Source organism: Rana temporaria, chromosome 7 (assembly GCF_905171775.1).
Source record: "Rana temporaria chromosome 7, aRanTem1.1, whole genome shotgun sequence".
In the NCBI taxonomy this organism is placed as follows: Eukaryota; Metazoa; Chordata; class Amphibia; order Anura; family Ranidae; genus Rana; species Rana temporaria.
The window spans coordinates 24,730,787-24,752,665 of record NC_053495.1 but is presented as its reverse complement, the minus strand read 5'-3'; the positions used below and the strand labels follow the sequence as shown (position 1 = coordinate 24,752,665).

The window sequence follows — 21,879 nt, the reverse complement described above, 5'->3', positions numbered from 1 at the left end:
GCTGTAACAGACAGAAAAGCGCAATCGTCTTTTACTAACACAAAATCATCTAAAGCAGCCCAAAGGGTGGCGTCACCTGAATGGAACTTCCCTTTATAGTGCCGTCGTACGTGTTGTACGTCACCGCACTTTACTAGAGCATTTACTAGAGCATTTTTCATGATCGTGCAGTAGGCAACGCCGTTTTAATGATCGGGTTGACATTTTTTGTTTTTTCTAGACCCTTAAAAACGTAGTTTTTTACAACCCGAAAAATTATCATGTGTACGCGGCATACCTCTGCCCTATCATTTGTGACCTCTCTGAGTTGTTTAGGGAGGGATGCAGAGAAACTTATCTTCCCTAGGTATGCCCAGCACCCAGGAAGTTGTGGAAAAGCAGTCAAAGGGGTCTGCACCTGTATCTGGCCATGGTGAGTAAATCGGCACTCCGCTGCAACAGAAAAGTAAAATGTGGTTTAGTAGATATGGACATCTAGCCGGATTCAGGTACAGTTACGACGGCGTATCAGTAGATACGCCGTCGTAACTCCGAATCCACGCCGTCGTAACATTAAGCGTATGCTCAAACTGAGATACGCTTAAATGTTGCTAAGATACGAGCGGCGTAAGTCTTCCTACGCCGTCGTATCTTAGCTGTCTATTTACGCTGGCCGCTAGGGGCATGTACGCTGATTTACGCCTAGAATATGTAAATTAGCAAAATATGCCTATTCACGAACGTACGCACGCCCATCGCAGTAAAGATACGCCGTTTACGTAAGGCGTTTTCAGGCGTAAAGATAAACCACCAAAAAGATGGCGCAGCCAATGTTAAGTATGGACGTCGGAACCGCATTGAATTGTTCACGTTTTACGTTGTTTGCGTAAGTCGTCCGTGAATGGGGCTGGACATAATTTACGTTCACGTGGATAGCATGGATTATTTGCGGCGTAATTTTGAGCATGCGCACTGGGATACTTTCACGGACGGCGCATGTGCCGTTCGTTAGAAACGTCATTTACGTGGGGGCACACTTAATTTACATAAAACACGCCCACATCTTCCATATTTGAATTAGGCGGGCTTACGCCGTCCCTTAAACGCTACGCCGCCGTAACTTCGGGTGCATAATCTTTCTAAATACCATACTCGCCTCTCAAAGTTACGGCGGCGTAGCGTATAGGAGATACGCTACGCCAGCCTAAAGATACACAATTGTATCTGAATCTGGCTAATCATCTCTAGCCGATGACATCACATGCTCAGCACTCTCTTCTGCTGTGTCGACTCCAGTGCGCATGCGCTAGAGTGACATCATTACGTCCTGACCATTGAAGTGGCTGGAGGAATAAAGTCTGTCATAATGTGCTAATATGGGGTGCGTTATGAGCACATTATGGCAATAACTTGCAGGGGGCTCTGTGCAAACTGCATTCATACCTCAGTGTTTTAAATTGTGGGCTGATTTGCCTCGATTCTGCCTGCAATTTCAAAGCACTGAGGTGTGAATGACATTTTGCAGAACATAGATTTGAGATGCCATTCATTGCGGCGCGGTTCTGCCGCAAAAAAAACGCTCTGCAATCGCGGTAACCCACATCGCGTGAAGCATGTCGCCCGAATGTAGCTTTTTTTTTGGACGCAATGTGGGTTGCCGCGATTGCAGAATTTTTCTTTTCACTATCAAGTCACAGGCAGAGTTTGGGTACAGGGCAGTCATCAGAAATTTTTGGGCCCCTTACACAGCTTTAGACCTGGGCCCCCCCGAGCCTGACCACCCACATTCCCCAGGGCTTGCCCACGGGCCACCCTACCGAATCTACACACCGGCCACCTCACCTGTATGCACTCAGCCCCCCCCCCCTTAATCCTGTATCTATATGCCAGCCCCCCTCACACCTTTATATATCTTGCCTTCTTCTGGCCTGGGTGGGCCCCTTAGGCCTCGGGGCCCCTTACAGTTGTATCGGCTGTATCCCCCTGATGGCTGCCCTGGTTGGGTAGGAGACTTGTAATGCCCTGTACACACGGTCAGATTTTCCGATGGAAAAAAGTCTGATGGGAGCTTTTCATCGAATATTTTGACCGTATGTATGCCCCATCGGACTTTTTCCGTTGGAATTTCTGATGGACTTAGATAGAGAGCAGGTTCTCTATTTTTCCAACGGAAAAAAAATCCTATCGGAAAATCCATTCGTCTGTATGGAATTTAGATGGGGAAAAAACACGCATGCTCGTGAATAATTTGACGCATGCTCGGAATCATTGAACTTCTCTTTCTCACCTCGTCGTACATGTTGTACATCACCGCGTTCTTGACGATCGGAATTTGGTGTGACCGTGTGTATGCCAGACGATTTTTTTCCGACGGAAATTCCGCTTTTGTGTACAGGGCATAAGTGAAAGGGAAACTGCAACAGAACAAGTTCAGTTCTTCTGCCTTGCCAGACGGGGCTGTGCTGAGTGGTGGAGCTGTGTAAGTCTTAGGCCTAGTACACACGAGAGGATCGATCCGCGGAAACGGTCCGGAGGTCAGTTTCCGCGGATAAATCCTCTGGCGGATTTTGATCTCATGGTTGTACTAACCATGAGATCAAAATCCCTGCGGAATTCCCTCCGCGGTGACGTGTCGCGCCGTCGCCGCGATGATGACGCGGCGACGTGCGCAACGCTGTGATATAAGGACTTCCACGCATGCGTCCAATCATTACGACGCATGCGAGGGATGGATTCGGACTGATTGATCCGGTGAGTCTGTACAGACCAGCGGATCAATCCGTTGGACTGGATTCCAGCGGATCGATTTCTTAGCATGTTAAGAAATTTTGATCCGCTGGAAATCCATCGGGCCGATAAATATCCGCTGGGTTGTACACACCAGGGGATCTATCCGCTGAAACCGGTCTGCGGATAAATTCCAGCGGATAGATCCTCTCGTGTGTACGGGGCCTTAGGTGTGGAAGGACGGGAACACAAATCTGAAGGAGTTGTTCAGCTTTAAGCCGTAGGGGACACTGATCGCAGAGCACTCCTCGCTGTCCGATCCTTTTGTTACAAAACCACAAAAAAAGTTAGCAGCTTTACAGAGCGGAGGAGCTTTTACTGTAAGATAAAGCCTTCCAAGGGGAGCTTACAATCGACTTGCCGCTGACATTGACTCTGTGACATGACATTGCGGGGATGATCACTGGAGCGGGAAGCAGGTTTTGTACTGATCCATTGAAATGATGTGTGGATGAGGCCAAAAAATTCTCCTTGGCCTATTAAGCTTTAAATTGGCTTGCAAATGAAAATGAATGTGGATTTCTCAGAGTGACATTCGGGAGGTTTTCAGATTCATTGTGCCGTGGGAGACAAAGAACAAAACATCAAGCAAGGATGATTTAAAGACGTTTAAAGAAGACATAAAGAAGGGAATTTAAACAGAGAACCTGTCCACGAGCGTCCCTCCGACAGGCCTCTCAGGCACTGATACATAGGCTGTCATCACTTCCCATCCTCTGAAAATGCTAGCTACCTGGCTGTCCGCTCTGCCTTCATTGCTGAGTCTCTAAACCATGGAACAATTATAGCTAGATTCACAGAGAGTTAGGCCGGCGTATCAGTAGATACGTCGACCTATCTCGGAATCTGCGCCGTCCTAAGTTTAAGTGTATTCTCAAACTGAGATACACTTAACCACTTGCTTACTGGGCACATAAACCCCCTTCTTGCCCAGGCGAAATTTCAGCTTCCGGCACTGCGTCGCTTTAACTGACATTTGCGCGGTCGTGCGACGTGGCTCCCAAACAAAATTGGCGTTCTTTTTTCCCCACAAATATAGATTTATTTTGGTGGTATTTGATCACCTCTGCGGTTTTTATTTTCTGCGCTATAAACAAAAAAAGAGCGACAATTTAAAAAATATATATATATATTTTTTACTTGTTGCTATAATAAATATCCCAATTTAAAAAAAAAAAAAATATTTTTTCTCAGTTAAGGCCGATACGTATTTTTGTAAAAAAAAAAAAAAAAAATCGCAATAAGCAACTGGTTTGCGCAAAAGTTATAGCGCCTACAAAATGGGGAACAGAATTATGATTTTTTTTATTATTTTTTTTTTACTAGTAATGGCACCGATCTGCGATTTTTATTGGGACTGCGATATTGCGGAGGACATATCGGACACTTTTGACACAAATTTGGGACCATTCACATTTATACAGCGATCAGTGCTATAAAAATGCACTAATTACTGTATAAATGTGACTGGCAGAGAAGGGGTTAACACTAGGGGGTGAGGAAGGGGTTAAATGTGTATCCTGGGTATGTTCTAACTGTGTGGGGGGAGGGGGGTGACTGGGGGAGGTGACCGATGCTGTGTCCCTATGTACAAGGGACACAGATCGGTCTCCTCTCCTCTGACAGCACGTGTGGACAGCACAAACAGGAGCATTTGATGGGCACAGTGGCAGCATGTGATGTACACAGTGGCAGCATGCGATGTGCACAGTGGAAGCATTTGATGGCACAGTGGCAGCATTTGATGGCACAGTGGCAGCATTTGATGGCACAGTGGCAGCATTTGATGGCACAGTGGCTGCATTTGATGGGCACAGTGGCTGCATTTGATCGCACATTGGCTGCATTTGACGGGCACAGTGGCTGCGTTTAATAGGCACAGTGGCTGCGTTTAATAGGCACAGTGGCTGCATTTGATGGGCACAGTGGCAGCAATTGGCTGCGTTTAATAGGCAAAGTGGATTCAATTGATGGGCACAGTGGCTGCGTTTGATGGCACAGTGGGTGCGTTTGATGGCACATTGGCAGCATTTGATGGGCACAGTGACTGCAATTGATGGGGCACAGTGGCTGCGTTTGATGGGCACAGTGACTGCAATTGATGGGCACATTGGCTGCAATTGATGGCACAGTGCCAGCATTTGATGGACACAGTGGCTGCAATTGATGGGAACAGTGACTGCAATTGATGGGCACAGTGGCTGCAATTGATGGCACAGTGGCAGCATTTGATGGAAACAGTGGCTGCAATTGATGGGCACAGTGGCTGCATTTGATCGCACATTGGCTGCATTTGATGGGCACAGTTTCTGCTTTTGATGGGCACAGTGGCTGCGTTTAATAGGCACAGTGGCTGCGTTTAATAGGCACATTGGCTGCATTGATGGCAAAGTGGCTTCAAGTGATGGGCACAGTGGCTGCGTTTGATGGAACAGTGGCTGCCTTTGATGGCACATTGGCAGCATTTGATGGGCACAGTGACTGCAATTGATGGGGCACAGTGGCTGCATTTGATTGGCACAGTGGCAGCAATTGATGGCACAGTGGCTTCAATTGATGGGCACAGTGGCTGCATTTGATGGCACAGTGGCTGCGTTTGATGGAACATTGGCAGCATTTGATGGGCACAGTGACTGCAATTGATGGGGCACAGTGGCTGCGTTTGATGGGCACAGTGACTGCAATTGATGGGCACAGTGGCTGCAATTGATGGGCACAGTGGCAGCATTTGATGGACACAGTGGCTACAATTGATGGGCAAAGTGGCTGCAATTCATGGGTACAGTGGCTGCGTTTGATGGTACAGTGGCTGCGTTTGATGGCACAGTGGCTGTGTTTCATGGGCACATGTTTGTTTACGCCCCCCCAAAAGGGTAAAAATGTGTCCATTAATAGACTTTAAAGATCAGCTTTGGGTGGGTAGCCATAGGTTGAACCACGCCTGCATATGTCCTCATTTTCTAAGTTCACCGATCCATCACTTTGTTTGGACTTCGCTAGCAAATGGACGATGTGAACACTATATTCAGCACATTTCAATGAGAAGCAAATTAAAGCCATTACCTGGCACTGCCTGGCCAAACAATACATTATTCAATGGGTAGAAAGAAGCAGATGGGTTTAGCACTTTTGGATAGAAATGGGAGAAATTATGTTTACTGATGCAGTTCTGTCCAAACCTCTACATCCGTCCACTACATGGAAATACAAGGACTTATGCCCTGTACACGCGATCGTTTCATCCAATGAAAACGAACCGATGGATTTTTTCATCAGATATCCGATGAAGCTGACTTTCATCAGTCTTGCCTACACACCATCGGTTAAAAATCAGACCGTGCCAAAACGCGGTGACGTAAAAAACACAACAACGTGCAGAGAAAAATTAAGTTCAATGCTTCCGAGCATGCGTCGACTTGATTCTGAGCATGCAAGGATTTTTGACCGATAGATTTCCCCACAGACAATCGTTTTTTTCTATCGGTTTTTTAACCATACGAAAAATTTAAAACAGGTTCTATTTTTTTTCACCGATGGGGAAAAAAACTGATGGGGCCCACACATGATCGGTTCGTCCTTTGAAAACGGTCCATCGGTCCGTTTTCATCAGACGCACCGATCGTGTGTACAGGGCATAAGGCTTGATTCACACCTGTGCATCTTTAGTGCTTTTTGCATTTTTCAGATTTGAACTACAGTCCATTTAACATGGTTTCCTATGGAACACAATCTGTGGTGCAAATCTGCAAAATGCAAAAAGTACTAAAAATGCAATGAGCGCTGGTGAGACTGCATTTGATGGGCACTGGTGAGGCTGCATTGATGATCACTGGTGAGGCTTCATTTGATGGGCGCTGATGAGGCTGCATTGATGATCACTGGTGAGGCTGCATTTGATTGGCGCTTCATTAAAAATGTGGGGTATACATGGGCAGGGCCAAGGGGGTGGAGTCAGGGGAGGTGCCAAGGGGGGGGGTGCGGCAAAAAGAGGTTTTGCCTAGGGCAGTGATGGCGAACCTTGGCACCCCAGATGTTTTGGAACTACATTTAACATGATGCTCATGCACTCTGCAGTGTAGCTGAGCATCATGGGAAATGTAGTTCCAAAACATCTGCAATGCCAAGGTTCTCCATCACTTGCCTAGGGTGTCAAAAATCCTTGCACCGGCCCTGTCTGTATGCAGAACAAGTTCACGGCCAACGCCCTTTGGACAAAATTCCAGGGATTTGTCCGATGGAAGTCCGATCGTGTGATCGTATGAGGCTTAAGGCCCCGTACACACGACCGGATCTATCCGCTGGGATTTATCCGCAGGTCAGTTCCAGCGGATAGATCCGGTCGTGTGTATGTCCGAGCGGACATTTATCGGTGGAAAAAAATCCAGCCGACGGATTTCAAGCGGATAAAAATTTCTTAGCATGCTAAGAAATCTATCCGCTTGAATCCTGTCCAGCGGATTGATCCGGTGGTCTGTACAGACTCACCGGATCAATCCGTCCGCTCCCCTCCCTCGCATGCGCCGTAATGATTCGACGCATGCGTGGAAGTCTTTACCTTCCAGCGTCGCGCACATCGACGCGTCATCGTCGCGGCGACGGCGCGACACGGCACCGCGGATTGGATTCCGCGCGGATTTCGATCTGATGGTGAGTACAGCCATCAGATCCAAATCCGCCAGAGGATTTATCCACTGGAAACGGTCCAGCGGACCGTTTCCAGCGGATATCCTCTCGTGTGTACGGGGCCTTAGTGTGATCAAGTAATAAAAACTCCCCAAACATATAAAATAGCCTTCAGGACAATGTATGGCTAGGCCCAATAGGCCTCTCTAGAGCTCCTCCAGCAATTTCAAGGTGAAATGCGTCAGCATCCAGAACAGAACTATCTCAGGCTTGTTGGAAAGCCCTGCGGTGATGGTCTAAATTAAAAGGAAGATAATTTTCTAGAGAGAGAAAGAGAGAGAGCGGAGAGAAAATACTCCCCCCCCCCCCTTTTTTCCCGTATACTTGTTCATTTCATATTTGTCGTCAGTTTGTTTGCTAATTTTCATTTGCAAGCGTCACGTCTCCCAGCGAACCCGGGCGCCTCAATGGGCCGCTGATTTCTCTGAAATGACAGGCTGTAAATATGCATAAAAAAAGCCTTGCAATTAGCGAGTGTGTGGTTGGGCTATGCCTGATTTCATTGGCAAGTTTACCCACTGCGTTGATAAGCTACATTATCTAGAAAATTGGCCGGTGAAAAACAGCACCTCTGATTGCCAGGAAAAGTTTCAGATAACAGGGTGCTGAAGGGAATTATAATTGAGGTTGAATATGTTAACCGGGGTGTCACAAGCTCCTTAGAAGCGTTAATTCATCAGCATGTTAGAATTTTTATTAACATTTGGAGAGCGTCCTCGCCACGCTAATGAGCTACAATTGGCAGTTCGGATTTTAGTTACTGTCATCTATAAGGAAGTTTAATATAATTCCTTCAGCGGGCGGCGATATGTAAATGTATTTGTTCCGGGGCTACGTTAAAAAAAATAAAAAATAAAAATTACACACAACAAACTAAAAAAATAAAATGCGACGCGAGAGAGAGCAGTGTCAGTTAAATCACAGGCGAGGTTGCGGACGACAGGCTTGAGTTTATTGTGTCCGCGGCTCCTTAATCAAATGGTATGCTAATGCTGTTTGTACATTTTAATGGGGAAATCATTGTTTTAATCGAGGTTGTCGAGGCTGCAGGGGTTGCTTGCTTGATGATGTGATGTGAATTTCCTATCGGGCTTTGGAGGCTCGTGTTTGATTATATCCTAACTGCTTCAGGGCAAGGGCAAAGCCGCGTTTCTCTGGTCACTGGGCAAATGACTTGTATACGGTTTGACTTGGACTCCCCGTCCTTTATGGAAGGAATTTTAAAGGGAATATTAAAGGGATTGATACGTTTTATTCATTGTTCACATGAGTGAGTGAAAAGATCACACCAATGAATGTTCACTTTTACAAACGTCCGTTTTAGGTGGAGTTTTTCAGGTTTAGGTTTTTGTTTTTTTGTTGTTATTTTTCTAGGCTTTTAAGTTTTAAAGCCACTAATGTTGGGCAAAGCACTGGCCTGGTTCAAATCACACATCCACTCCCTCTCTCCAGCCCCAGATATATACTGTGGCTCGGATTCAGAGACGAGTTACGACGGCGTATCTCTGAGTGTGCGGGGTCGTATCTATGCGCCTGATTCTTAGAATCAGTTACACATAAATTTCCCTTAGGCCTAGTACACACGAGAGGATTTATCCGCGGATACGGTCCACTGGACCGTTTCCGCGGATAAATCCTCTCGAGGATTTCCGTGGATTTGGATCTGATGGAGTGTACTCACCATCGGATCGAAATCCGCGCCGAAATCCCATCGCGATGACGTGTCGCGCCGTCGCCGCGATGATGACGCGGCAACGTGCGCGACGCTGTCATATAAGGAATTCCACGAATGCGTCGAATCATTACGGCGCATGCGGGGGATCCATTTCGACGGATTGATCCGGTGAGTCTGTACAGACCAGCGGATCAATCCGTTGGGATGGATTCAAGCGGATAGATTTTAAAGCATGTCTTCAAATTTTTATCCGCTTCAAATCCATCCCAGGGGATAAAAATCCGCGGAAACAGATCCGCTGTATTGTACACACCAGGGGATCTATCCGCTGGAGCCGGTCCGCGGATCAATTCCAGCGGATGGATCCTCTCGTGTGTACGGGGCCTAAGATCCGACCGGCGTAAGTCTCTTACACCATCGTATCTTAGGCTGCATATTTACGCTGGCCGCTAGGTGGCGCTTCCGTAGATTTACGCAAGGAATATGCAAATTAGGTAGATACGCCGATTCAGAAACGTACGTCCGCCCGGCGCATTTTTTTACGTCGTTTTGCGTAAGGCTTTTTCCGGCGTAAAGTTACCCCTCATAAAGCAGAGGTAAGTCATGTTAGGTATGGATGTCGGAAACACACGAACAGCGTCGTATTTTACGTTGTTTACGTAAGTCGTTCGCGAATAGGGCTGTACGTAAGTTACGTTCACGTCAAAAGCATTGACAGTTTGCGGCGTAATTTGGAGCATGCGCACTTGGGAACGTTCACGGATGGCGCATGCGTCGTTCGTAAAAAACATCAAATACGTTGGGTCACATGTAATTTCAATAAAACACGCCCACATCATCCACATTTGAATTAGGCGGGCTTTCGCTGATATATTTACACTACGCCGCCATAACTTAGGGTGCAAGTTCTTTCTGAATACGGAAATTGCGCCCTAAGTTACGGCGGCGTAATGTATCTGTGATACGTTACGCCCGCCGATAGATACACAATTGTATCTGAATCCGGGCCTGTGTGTATATATATATATATATATATATAAAATATATATATGTCACAGTTGGGGGACATCCTGGGTCCTTTCTTTTCTCTGGAGGTGGAGGGGGGCCCTTATTACTGCAGTAGCACTCTTGGTTGTGTGATGATGCCACCCCGTCAGGGTAAGCCAGCCTGGATTCAGAGGTTGCTTGATGATGCTGCCCAGGGGTCAAGTCCTGGGGAAAAAAGTGTGGGAACTCCCACCTCAGATCCACTCCCCCACCAAAAAAAAAAAAAGATACGCTCATATGCATAATTACTAAACCGCTTTTTTTCTTTTTTTGATCCACTGTACCTTAGTAATCCTTTGTTACTGGCCACTTCCTGTATATGGATTCATCGGGTAGTGTGCGGGTATTCCGTCACTTCCTCGATGCCGCAATCCTGCGATAACTCGCGGCAGACCTCCGCAATGTCTCCTGGGAACAATGACAAAAGCTCCCAGGAGACATTGCGGCATTGAGGAAGTGACGGAATACCCGCACACTACCCGATGAATCCATATACAGGAAGCGGCCAGTAACATAAAGGATTACTAAGGTTCGCCTGCCCCTGACAGTGACTCGAGCTGGGCATCGCCGCTTAGTGAAGGATTGTCTCGGGCGGGTCGGCTGCTCTAGTCCTGCAATGGGAACTGAGTTCCTGCTGTGAAAAAAGTGCAGGAACCCCGTTCCCACGCGTTCCCGCAGGACTTGAGCCCTTATGCTGCCCCAAGGAGCAGGTCCATGACAGCCAGGGCTCAGAGGTTGTGTGATGATGATGACCCTCCAGGGGGAAATCCAAGATAGCCAGGGCTCAGAGGTTGTGTGGTGACGCTGCTCTAAGGGGGCAGGTCCATGACAGCCTGGGCTCAGAGGTAGGTTGTGTCAAATTATTTTCCTTTTCCCCTAGCAACGAAGCCTGACCAGTGCCCAGCAGCACATCCAGCCTCTCCAGTGCCCAGCAATGCAGCCTGATCAATGCCCAGCAATGCAGCCTGACCAGTGCCCAACAATGCAGCCTGACTAGTTCCCAGCAATGCAGCCTGACCAGTGCTCAGCAGAACAGCCAGCCTCTCCAGTGCCCAGCAATGCAGCCTGACCAGTGCCCAGCAATGCTGCCTGGCTTGTCAGCACAAGTCAAATTATTTTCCTTTTCCCCTAGCAATGTAGCCTGACCAGTGCCCAGAAGCGCATCCAGCCTCTCCAGTGCCCAGCAATGTAGCCTGATCAATGCCCAGTAATGCAGCCTGATCAGTGTCCAGCAATGCAGCCTGACCAGAGCCCAGCAATGCAGCCTGACGAGTACCCAGCAATACAGCCTGAACAGTGCCCAGCAATGCAGCCTAACCAGTGCCCAGTAATGAAACCTGATTAGTGCCCAGCAATGCAGCCTGACCAGTGCCCAGCAGAACAGCCAGCCTCTCCAGTGCCCAGCAATGCAGCCGGACATAGGTGTGCACAGCCTATTGCATTAGGGTGTGCATCCCAAAGCTCAAACATATTTGTGTGTGTGTATACATGTGTATATACACAGTACACTGACAGTGTCAGCAGAGCAATGGACGGTGTCAGTAGGGCAGAGATTGGTGTCATTAGGGCAGTGGACAGTGTCAGTAGTTTTGATATTTACAATTTTTTTAGGAGCCCTGTTAGGGAGCTTTATTGAATTATCAGAAGTCTAAACAGGGGAATCTGTACCACACAGGGTGATTAGGGTGTTCCCAGGCACACTTGGCACACCCTGTGCGCACGCCTATGCAGCCTAATCAGAACCCAGCAATGCAGCCTGACCAGTGCCCAGCAATGCAGCCTGACCAGTGCCCAGCAATGCAGCCTGACCAGTGCCCAGCAATGCAGCCTAACCAGTGCCCAGCAATGCAGCCTGACCAGTGCCCAGCAATGCAGCCTGACCAGTGCCCAGCAATGCAGCCTGACCAGTGCCCAGCAATGCAGCCTGACTAGTGCCCTGTACGGCAGCCAGCCTCTCCAGTGCATAGGAATTAGAGAGAGGACCACCAGGGGACTTACCGATATCAACAGGTAGCCACAAGGAGGATCCTTGTGAAGCTTTCCTGTGGTGGAGCAGGCTCTCTGTGTCTCCGACCCTACCCTGGACAGTGCCCGAGATTGGTCCCGTTTCCCCAAATGGAGCGGGGTCTACAGGGAATGCATCTCTCTGGGCAGACTGAGCATTGTGGGGGCCGTAGTTTGAGGACCCCTGGTGTAAATGATCTGGTTCCTGGGCAGGTAGCTTTTACACCCCAGAGGATCTCCACAGGCTTCTTGGCTTGTAGTGTATTGTAAGAAGGGTTGAACTTTAAGCGCCACACCACTGCTAAGACGTCCAGATGCAACTTTTTCCATTAAAGGTCAGGGGTACAATTCAAAAAATATTCAACTTGTTTTGGGGATCTACGTGCCCCCTTCACCAGGGCTTAACTGGCAACCAAATGAAAAAAAAAAACAGTAGTAACTTGGACCTACAATGGTATTTATTCCAGTGTGAGTTGAAAGCACAGGTCTAAACTGTAGCTTGTTTGGCAGCCTGAACGTATTGTATCCTTATTCATTTCCTCAACTGCTTCAGAAAAGTCAGGGCCGATCCTAGGCAGGGTGCACAGGGTGCATTGCACCCAGGCGCCTGCAGAGGTGGGGGTGCCGAACATCTAACAGACTCTCTAACAGAAGCCCTCTCTGTGTCCATCACAGAGGCCCCCCTCCAGCTCCCAATAACGTACTCTGCTTCTCTTCCTGTATTTTGTTTATTGTTAAGAGATCATGTAAGGATCCTAGGTAATGAAGAGTTCGTGGGGGAGCATCTCTGTGGTTGAGTCATTGCCATAGAAACATTTGTAAAGGGGAGGAGTTGGTAAAACGACGCCGCCCATGTGGGGGCGCCAGAAATATTTCTGCACCCAGGTGCCTGTGACCCTAGGATCGGCCCTGAGCAAAGTTGTCATGTGACCCCCAGTCATGAATGAAAGCTAGAGTTCATAACAATAACAGAAAACTCATATAGCTAGATTCACATAGAGTTAGGCCGGCGTATCAGTAGATACGCCGACCTAACTCGGAATCTGCGCCGACCTAAGTTTAAGTGTATTCTCAAACAGAGATACACTTAAACCTATCTAAGATACGACGTCCTATCTTAGGGTGCAATATTTAGGCTGGCCGCTAGGTGGCGCTTACATTGCGGTCGGCGTAGAATATGTAAATCACTAGATACGCCTATTCACGAACGTACGCCCAGCCGACGCAGTACAGATACGCCGTTTACGTAACGCTTTATCAGGCCTAAAGTTATTCCATCAAATAGTTGGAATAGTAATGTTAAAGTATGGCCGCCGTTCCCGCGTCGAAATTCGAAAATTTTACGTTGTTTGCGTAAGTTGTCCGTGAATAGGGATTTACATCATTTACGTACATGTCGAAACCAATAGGCCCGTGCGGCGTACGTTGCCGCAATGCACACTGGGATGTGTAGGCGGACGGCGCATGCGCCGTTCCAAAAAAACGTCAATCACGTCAGGTCAAGCCCCATTAACATAAAACACGGCCCCTCAGCTAAATTTGAATTAGGCGCCATTACGCCCGCCCGATTTACGCTACGCCGCCGTAACTTAGCAGGCAAGTACTTTGAGAATCATGTACTTGCCTCGCTAAATTACGGCGGCGTAGTGTAAATGCCATACGCTACGCCGCCGCAACTATGCGCTCGCCATCCTGAATCTAGCTAAATGTCTCATAGAAAAGCAGCGAAATGTTTTATGGACAATCTGTTGGGGAGTAAGGGGACTGTTGCAAGTCATGTTAACTTTTTGTGTTTTTCTGTCTCCCTCTTCTACAGGGGAATCGTGGACACTCCTCTCATCCATTCAGAAGCACTCAAGCCTCTTGTAAAGCGCTGGTTGGCCGATATCCCCGCTGGGCGTCTGGCTCAGGTGACAGATCTGCAGGCCGCCGTGGTATATTTGGCATCTGAAGCTTCCGACTACATGACCGGACATAATTTGGTCATTGACGGTGGCCAGAGCCTTTGGTAGAAAAATGGAACCACCAAGAAATGCCATAACAACGGACATCGGGTGGGAGAATAATGCACCGTGTCCCCGAGTGGAGGATGGGCAACTGTCTTACTGTACTCTGAAGGACCTCTCCATATAAATATTGATCTGATGATTCCACAAAACAATCAATTATAATGGTTATTGTACCCAGCAGTGTATTTAGGCTTTGTGCTGCCCTAGGCCTGACTAAACTCGTGACCCCCTAATTTAAATAGGACCCACAACTTCCTGTTTAAGACACACCCTGACATTTTCGAGTTGGGACACTAGTCAGTCGGTCAAAAATCCACGCATGCTCAGAATCAAGTCGACGCATGCTCCAAAGCATTGAACTTAATTTTTCTCAGCACGTCGTAGTGTTTTACGTCACCGCGTTGGATACGATCGTATTTTTAACCGATGGTGTGTAGGCAAGACTGATGAACGTCAGCTTCATCGGATATCTGATGAAAAAATCCATCAGTCTGACTTTTTCCATCGGAAATTCCGATCGTGTGTACGAGGCATAACAGACACTCTCAGCTTAGACAACTGCAGCCAGCAACCCTGATGGGAAGCCATAGCCCAGTCTGAATAACGTGTCCTGGTTTTAGGCAGTCTGAAACCCGGATGCATGATTCTAAACCTGAACTGTCCGGGTGAATCCCGGACAGGCGGCAACCCTAGTTTAAGGTAGTACGGGGGTTGGCAAAACTGCAGCTTAACCCCCTGGCTGCATGTTTGTTTTTGTTTTTTTGTTTTTATTGCAATATTAAACAAGCCCTTATAAGGCCTTGTGCACACTGGATGTTTTTGGACGTTTTAACAGTAGCTGTTTTTGGCAGTAGATGTTTTTTTCTACAGTCAATAAACTCTCCATCATGTACAGCCACGCAAAATTGTGCGGGCGTAACGTATCTGATTTATGTTGCGCCTCCGCAACTTATACGGGCAAGTGCTGTATTCTCAAAGCACTTGCGGCGGCATAGCGTAAATCACCCGGCTGGATTCAAATTTGGCGGGTAGGGGGCGTGTATCATTTAAATCAAGCGCGTCCCCGCGCCGAACGAACTGCGCATGCACCGTCCGTAAAATATCCCAGTGTGCATTGCTCCAAATGACGTCGCAAGGATGTCATTGGTTTCGACGTGAACGTAAATGACGTCCAGCCCCATTCACGAACGACTTACGCAAACGACGTAACTTTTTCAAATTTCGACGGGGGAACGACGGCCATACTTAACATTGTGGCACCGCACTTATGCCACCATATAGCAGGGGCAACATTATGCTGGGAAAAGATAAACGCTCAAAAATGTCACTCACCATCGTTTTTTAATGTTTTTGATCTATTGAAAAAAAAAGAAAACATTTTTTTTCTAAAAAAAACCCACTAAAAACGCTAATAAACGCAAAAAAACGCAAAAAAAAGTTGAAAAAAGCTGAAAAAAGTTCAAAAACTCATTGCAAAGCTACTGGCGTTTTTATAACGTTATTTTAACGTCCAGTGTGCATGAGGCCTTAACAGGTAAGCAGCAACAGCTTATGGTGACCCCCCTAATTATTTGCCACCCCCTAAGCGCTAAGTAGGTGCCAAGTGCGTCCGTGTGCTAAAATGCATCTTTAACTGCTAAAAAGTTGCGGCGGCCTAGCGTAAATCACCCGGCGAAATTCAAATTCATTTAAATCAAGCGCGTCCCCCCGCTGAACGAACAGCACATGCGCCGTCCGTAAAATATCCCAGTGTGCATTTCTCCAAATGACGTCACAAGGACGTCATTGGTTTCGACGTGAACGTAAATGACGTCCAGCCCCATTCACGAACGACTTACGCAAACGACGTAACTTTTTCAAATTTCGACGCGGGAACGACGGCCATACTTAACATTGTTGCACCGCACTTATGCCACCATATAGCAGGGGCAACATTATGCAGGGAAAAGCCTAACCTAAACGTCGTAACTTTACTGCGTCGGCCGCACGTACGTTCGGGAATTCGCGTATCTAGCTAATTTGCATACTTGACGCGGAATTCGACGGAAAGCGCCACCTAGCGGGCAAAAAAAAATTGCAGTTTAGATCCGACGGCGTAAGAGACTTACGCCTGTCGGATCTAATGGATAGCTATGCGTAACTGATTCTAAGAATCAGTCGCATAGATACGGCGGGTCAGATTAGGACTTACGACGGCGTACATGGCGCTGCGCCGTCGTAAGTCCTTTGAGAATCTGGGCCATAGGCTGTTAGCAGCAGTTTTGGCCAGTGTTATTTTTGAGCAGTAAAAAAAAAAAAAAAAATAGTGGGTTCTGAGAGACGTTTTTCAGCTGTAAAAACGCTCTGATGCTGATAAGCACTGATAAACGTCGATAAACGCAGATAAAAGCTCAAAAATGTCACTCACCATCGTTTTTTATTGTTTTTGATCTATTAAAGAAAAAAGAAAACATTTTTTTTTCTTAAAAAAAACCACAAAAAAAACGCTAACGCTAATAAACGCAAAAAAAAACGCAAAAAAAAAGCTATTGAAAAACATTGAAAAAAGTTTAAAACTCATTGCAAAGGTACTGGCGTTTTTATAATGTTATTTTAACGTCCAGTGTGCATGAGGCCTTAACAGGTAAGCAGCAACAGCTTATGGTGACCCCCTAATTATTTGCCACCCCCTAAGCGCTAAGTAGGTGCCAAGTGCGTCCGTGTGCTAAAATGCATCTTTACCTGCTAAAATGTTTTGCCTTTTTCATTCCCCCCCCCCCCCCCCCCCCCCCAATGTTTTATTATTCTCATTTAATCCTGTAGATTTTACATTGTATTTTCTATCCCAAAAAATAAATAAAATAATACGCCAATCTAAAAAGAACTGTGAAAATGAATCTGCGCAACGCTACGATGTGTTTTGAATTTTTTTCAAGCTTTCTGTCAATACTTGTTATTAACATGACGATGGATTGTTACAGTAACGTCGCTAAAGTGAAATATCTTGAACGTTATACAGTGAGAATTGGATTCTTGAATTGCATATCATTACCTAATATCCGATAATAACTGAGAGACCCGGCCCTGCAAATGCCACTCGGCATATGTGCTGCAAACAATGTTACTTTGTGCATAACACACGTTCACAGTAAATACAAGTGATAATGATTAAGCGTGACATGGAAATATTTCACTTTTTCTTTTTAACACCACAAAAAGGGTAATTATACGATTTCAAAAATGACTGCTGGGAATATATTATCTAGTTTGAGTAAATTAATCTGAGAAAATCAAAGTGAGCATACGATGAGGAAGTGGAAACTGGAAAGGCAAGAGATCAAGATGAACAAGGGTGGAGGAGTGCAGAGTGTAGCAAGATGGCGGCGATTCGTCACATTCTGCTACCCATCACGATTTTAGTGCGCTGTTTTGTCGTAAAAGTGTTGGAATGCGTATGGCTGCGTCGCGCATGCGCAGTGTGAATTTTTTTCGCGAAACGTCACTTCCGGAGCAAACTGTGATGGGTAGCCATATGTGACGAGACAAGGGGCGGATGCTTTTCTCAATACAAACCGGCTGGTGTTCTGTTGATGAAGGTCCCCCCGGCGGATAAGGACCCCCCTGTACTGCGCAGGCACAGCGCTTGAGCAGTACGAACCACGAGGGAGCCGCCAAAAATAGCCGAAGATGTAGAGTCAGCTCTACACGGCGCCTGTACAATGACTATGACACATCCTACACGCTCCCAATGCTAGGGGGTGATTTTATCAATAAAGTGCATGTCTTGGCGGGGCGTGTTAAAACAAATGGAGGGCGGGTTTTGCAATGTTGGTGGGCGGGTTTTGCAATCATAAGCATAATAAGAATAAACTGTGACAAGTATTGAAATTGGCCATCAACATTGAACTACTCGCCCTTATCATCTCTGTCCATACCGCCTCTTTTGTGAGTTAAATAGTTTGTGAAAATCCGCCCATCAACATTGCAAAACCCGCCCTCCATTTGTTTTAACACGCCCCGCTAAGACTTGTACTTTATTGATAAAATCACCCCCGCCCCTTGCAGAGTAGCACTAGCATCGGGAGCGTGCGGGATGTGTCATAGTCATTGCGCAGGCGCTGTGTAGAGCTGACTTTTAGCTTTACATCTTCGGCTATTTCAGGAGCCTGCGCAGTACAGGGGGTCCTTATCTGCCGGGGGACCTTTTTTTGGCAGGACACCGGGACGACAGGATTTTTTCACCCCCCTGTTGCCGCGGCGCCGCCCCTGCACCCACTGCTGCCCCGAGGCCTGGCCTCGGTGACCTTGTCAGGAGTTCTGCCCTGGCGCTGCATGCACTCTGCAGGTCTATCGTATTCTGCTGAATCTTGCTGGAATAAAGGGCTCCTGCACGCATGTGCGGCAGTGATGTCATTGCGGGTCTGACCACGAATGCAGATTGCGGCTTCCGGGAGCCAGCAAATGGGTGCACTGCAGGCAAGAATTTCATATTGTGCTTGTATGCGATGCATACCAGCACATTATGCTATTGTCTTTTTTTCTGCGGTTTACTAACACATTATGGAGGCTAGACCTCCCGGAGGTCAAGTAGTTAATAAATTGTCCTTTTATGTATGGAGAGCACACTTGGTCTATTCTTTTGCATGAGTGATTGTCCATATCAGAGGAGAGTGGTGGAGATAAAGACCGAATTTGGGGAGCCATCTGATCTGTGGCCTATGAGGGGGCAAAAGTGCATGTGTCCCTTGACTAATAATCAGGGTCTCATCTGGAGGTGAGGATATATTTAGAGCTGTCTTAATAGAATTATGGGCCCCTGGGCAAAGTAATTCTCTGGGGCCCCTACAATGGAGGCAGCGCAGGTAAACAGACATCAAGTAGGTAGGAGGCAGACAAGCCGAGCTTCACCTTTTGTGTGGAGTTCCGCATTAACTACACGAACAATCATTCTGTACAGCAAAGAAACAAGAAGCAAATACTACATACACAAAGTAACAAAGCTGTCCTGTGCATATAATATATCTGCTAGATTGATGCCTCCCCAGATATCTCCCCAGCACTCTGACCCCTCTACACCCCAAATATCCCCCCAGGACTCTGACCCCTCTACACCCCAAATATCCCCCCAGGACTCTGACCCCTCTACATCCCAGATATCACCCCAGAACTCTGACCCCTCTACACCCTAGATATCCCACCAGTACTCTTACTCCTCTACACCCCAGATATCCCCCAAGCACTCTGACCTCTCTACACCCCAGATATCCCCCCAGCACTCTGACCCCTCTACACCCCAGATATCCCCCAAGCACTCTTACCCCTCTACACCCCAGATATCCCCCAAGCACTCTTACCCCTCCACACCCCAGATATCTCTCCAGCACTCTGACCCCTCTACACCCCAGATATCCCCCCAACACTCTGACCCCTCTATACCCCAGATATCCCCCAAGCACTCTTACCCCTCTACACCCCAGATATCTCTCCAGCACTCTGACCCCTCTACACCCCAGATATCTCTCCAGCACTCTGACCCCTCTACACCCCAGATATCCCCCAAGCACTCTGACCCCTCTACACCCCAGATATCCCCCCAACACTCTGACCCCTCTACATCCCAGATATCCCCCCAGCACTCTGACCCCTCTTCATCCCAGACATTTCCCCCCTCCCCAGCACTGTTACCATATACCATAAGATACCCCTTGTATTGTGACCCCACTACATCCCTGATACCTCTAGCACTATAGCCACCCAAGATACCCCAAGCATTGCTACCCCTATACATCCCAGATCCCCCCGTAGAAATGTTTTCCCTGATACACCCTTGATATCCCTCAGCACCATTATTCCATCCATGTAGTACCCCCTTTTCCAGTGGAGATACAGTGCATGTAAACTTTTGGCTTTACATCCCTTCCGGGCATTCCAAGCCCTTCGGTGCAAACAGTGCTGGATAGCTGTATTTTTTATGGAGATACAACAAATTCAGACTGATCTAAGAGCATGTATAGAGTTGCGGATTGTCCTTTATCTATTCATCACTTTGGCAGCTCAGCAACTGCACATCCTGCACCCGACAGCTCAGGAGGAGTTTTATTAACCTGGGGTAGTGGCACCATTCTTTGTTGTCTTAAGATAAAAATACCACTAGAATACTCATGCCTCGTGCAATGTAACAAAGGTATGTTGTATACTATGCCCAGTTTTCTATTTGAGCAGAATCGTTTTCTTACTTTGTGAAGTTCCTGCACAGCGTGGCCATCTCCTTTCTGGATTTTGCGCATGCTGGCTACCCAGCATGCACCTGCCGATCTCACGCATGTGCAGTGTGGTGCAATCTTGGTCAGCTTGCCATGCCAAGTTGACCAAGATTTTCCATAGACACCAATGTTAAATGTTACTGGAGCTGCGCCATGCCAAGCTGACCAATAATTTTTATAGACGCCAATGTTAAATGTTACTGGAGCCGTGCCATGCTAACCTGACCAAGAATTTCAGTGGACACCAATGTTAAATGTTACGGGAGCCGTGCCATGCTAACGTGACCAAGAATTTCAGTGGACACCAATGTTAAATGTTACGGGAGCCGTGCCATGCTAACCTGACCAAGAATTTCAGTGGACACCAATGTTAAATGTTACGGGAGCAGTGCCACGCCAGGCTGACCAAGATCTTTCAGGAGTCAATGCAAAACCGGGAATGACGTCCGCAGCCACGGCCGCGGCAGCTAAAGGAGGAAGTGAAATTAGATATAGGCTTAAATCAGGTAAGTGAACAGAAAATAATAAATAAAAAATTGCCAATTCATTTTAAGGATGCACATTAGTGCTTCATGGTGAGGAGTGAAAAATGTGGGCGTAACTCCGCTTTAACACTGAAATCTCTACATCTACAGACATCCACGATCTAACGCTAACCTATCTAGCCCTGTAAAGAAAAGTGCTACAAAAAAAGGAGAGATAAGGTTTGGGACTTTAAATGAGACCATTGCCGAGTAAGGTCAGATGTCTCCATCTCTTTCAATTTGAAAAAGGTGGGAAAAGCGGAGGCAAATCAGACTTTAAATGAAGCATGGAGGTGCAAATAAGTAAATAATACTTATTATAAGTATTAAAGAAGAAATCGCTATACATACCTTTTTTGAAGCCATTCCGACCCGATCCCACGCTGCGCTATCAGCCGCGGTTCCGCTGTGTGGGCGGGTGCAGAGGACACAGCTGACAAGGGGAGAGGGAGGGGAGAGGGGAGAAGGTGGGGGAGAAGGGGGAGGGGGTGTAAGGAAAGGAAATGGAGAATAACAGAAAAAGGAAGGGAGGAGAAATGGGGCGGGGAAGGCCTGCTGTTGGCTGCTCGGCGAGATGACATATAGCTACGTGATCTCGCCCAGCAGAGCCGACCTACCGCTGTATAACTGCGGCGGCTGCTCAGCAAGCAGTTAAAGGAGTTGTAAATAAAAAAAAATGTATGCTGAAATGACTGTTTACAGGGTATAGAGACGTTGGCCCGGTTTCAAATACTTTAGCGCATATTTATGCCGGCGTAGCGTATTTAATATACCTACGCCGACGTAACGCAGAGAGGCAAGCACCGAATTCACAAAGCACTTGCCTCCCAAACTGCGCTGGGTTCCCTCGGCGTAGGCCGTCGTTGGTGGAAGTGGGCGTGAGCCATGCTAATGAGGCGTGACCCCATGCAAATGATGGGCCATGCAAA

At 47.3% G+C, this 21,879-nt stretch overlaps 1 protein-coding gene across 1 annotated transcript in view; it reads left to right on the top strand.

Annotated features, from left to right (window-relative positions):
• LOC120945167 (D-threitol dehydrogenase-like) overlaps positions 1-14,560 on the top strand; it is an 86,276-nt gene extending 71,716 nt beyond the window's left edge. Inside the window, exon 9 of the mRNA XM_040359076.1 lies at positions 13,992-14,560. Within this exon, the coding sequence (XP_040215010.1) occupies positions 13,992-14,187 (196 nt within the window). The 3' untranslated portion in view covers positions 14,188-14,560. The remainder of the gene's footprint in view (positions 1-13,991) is intronic.
• The last annotated feature ends 7,319 nt before the right edge of the window (positions 14,561-21,879 follow it).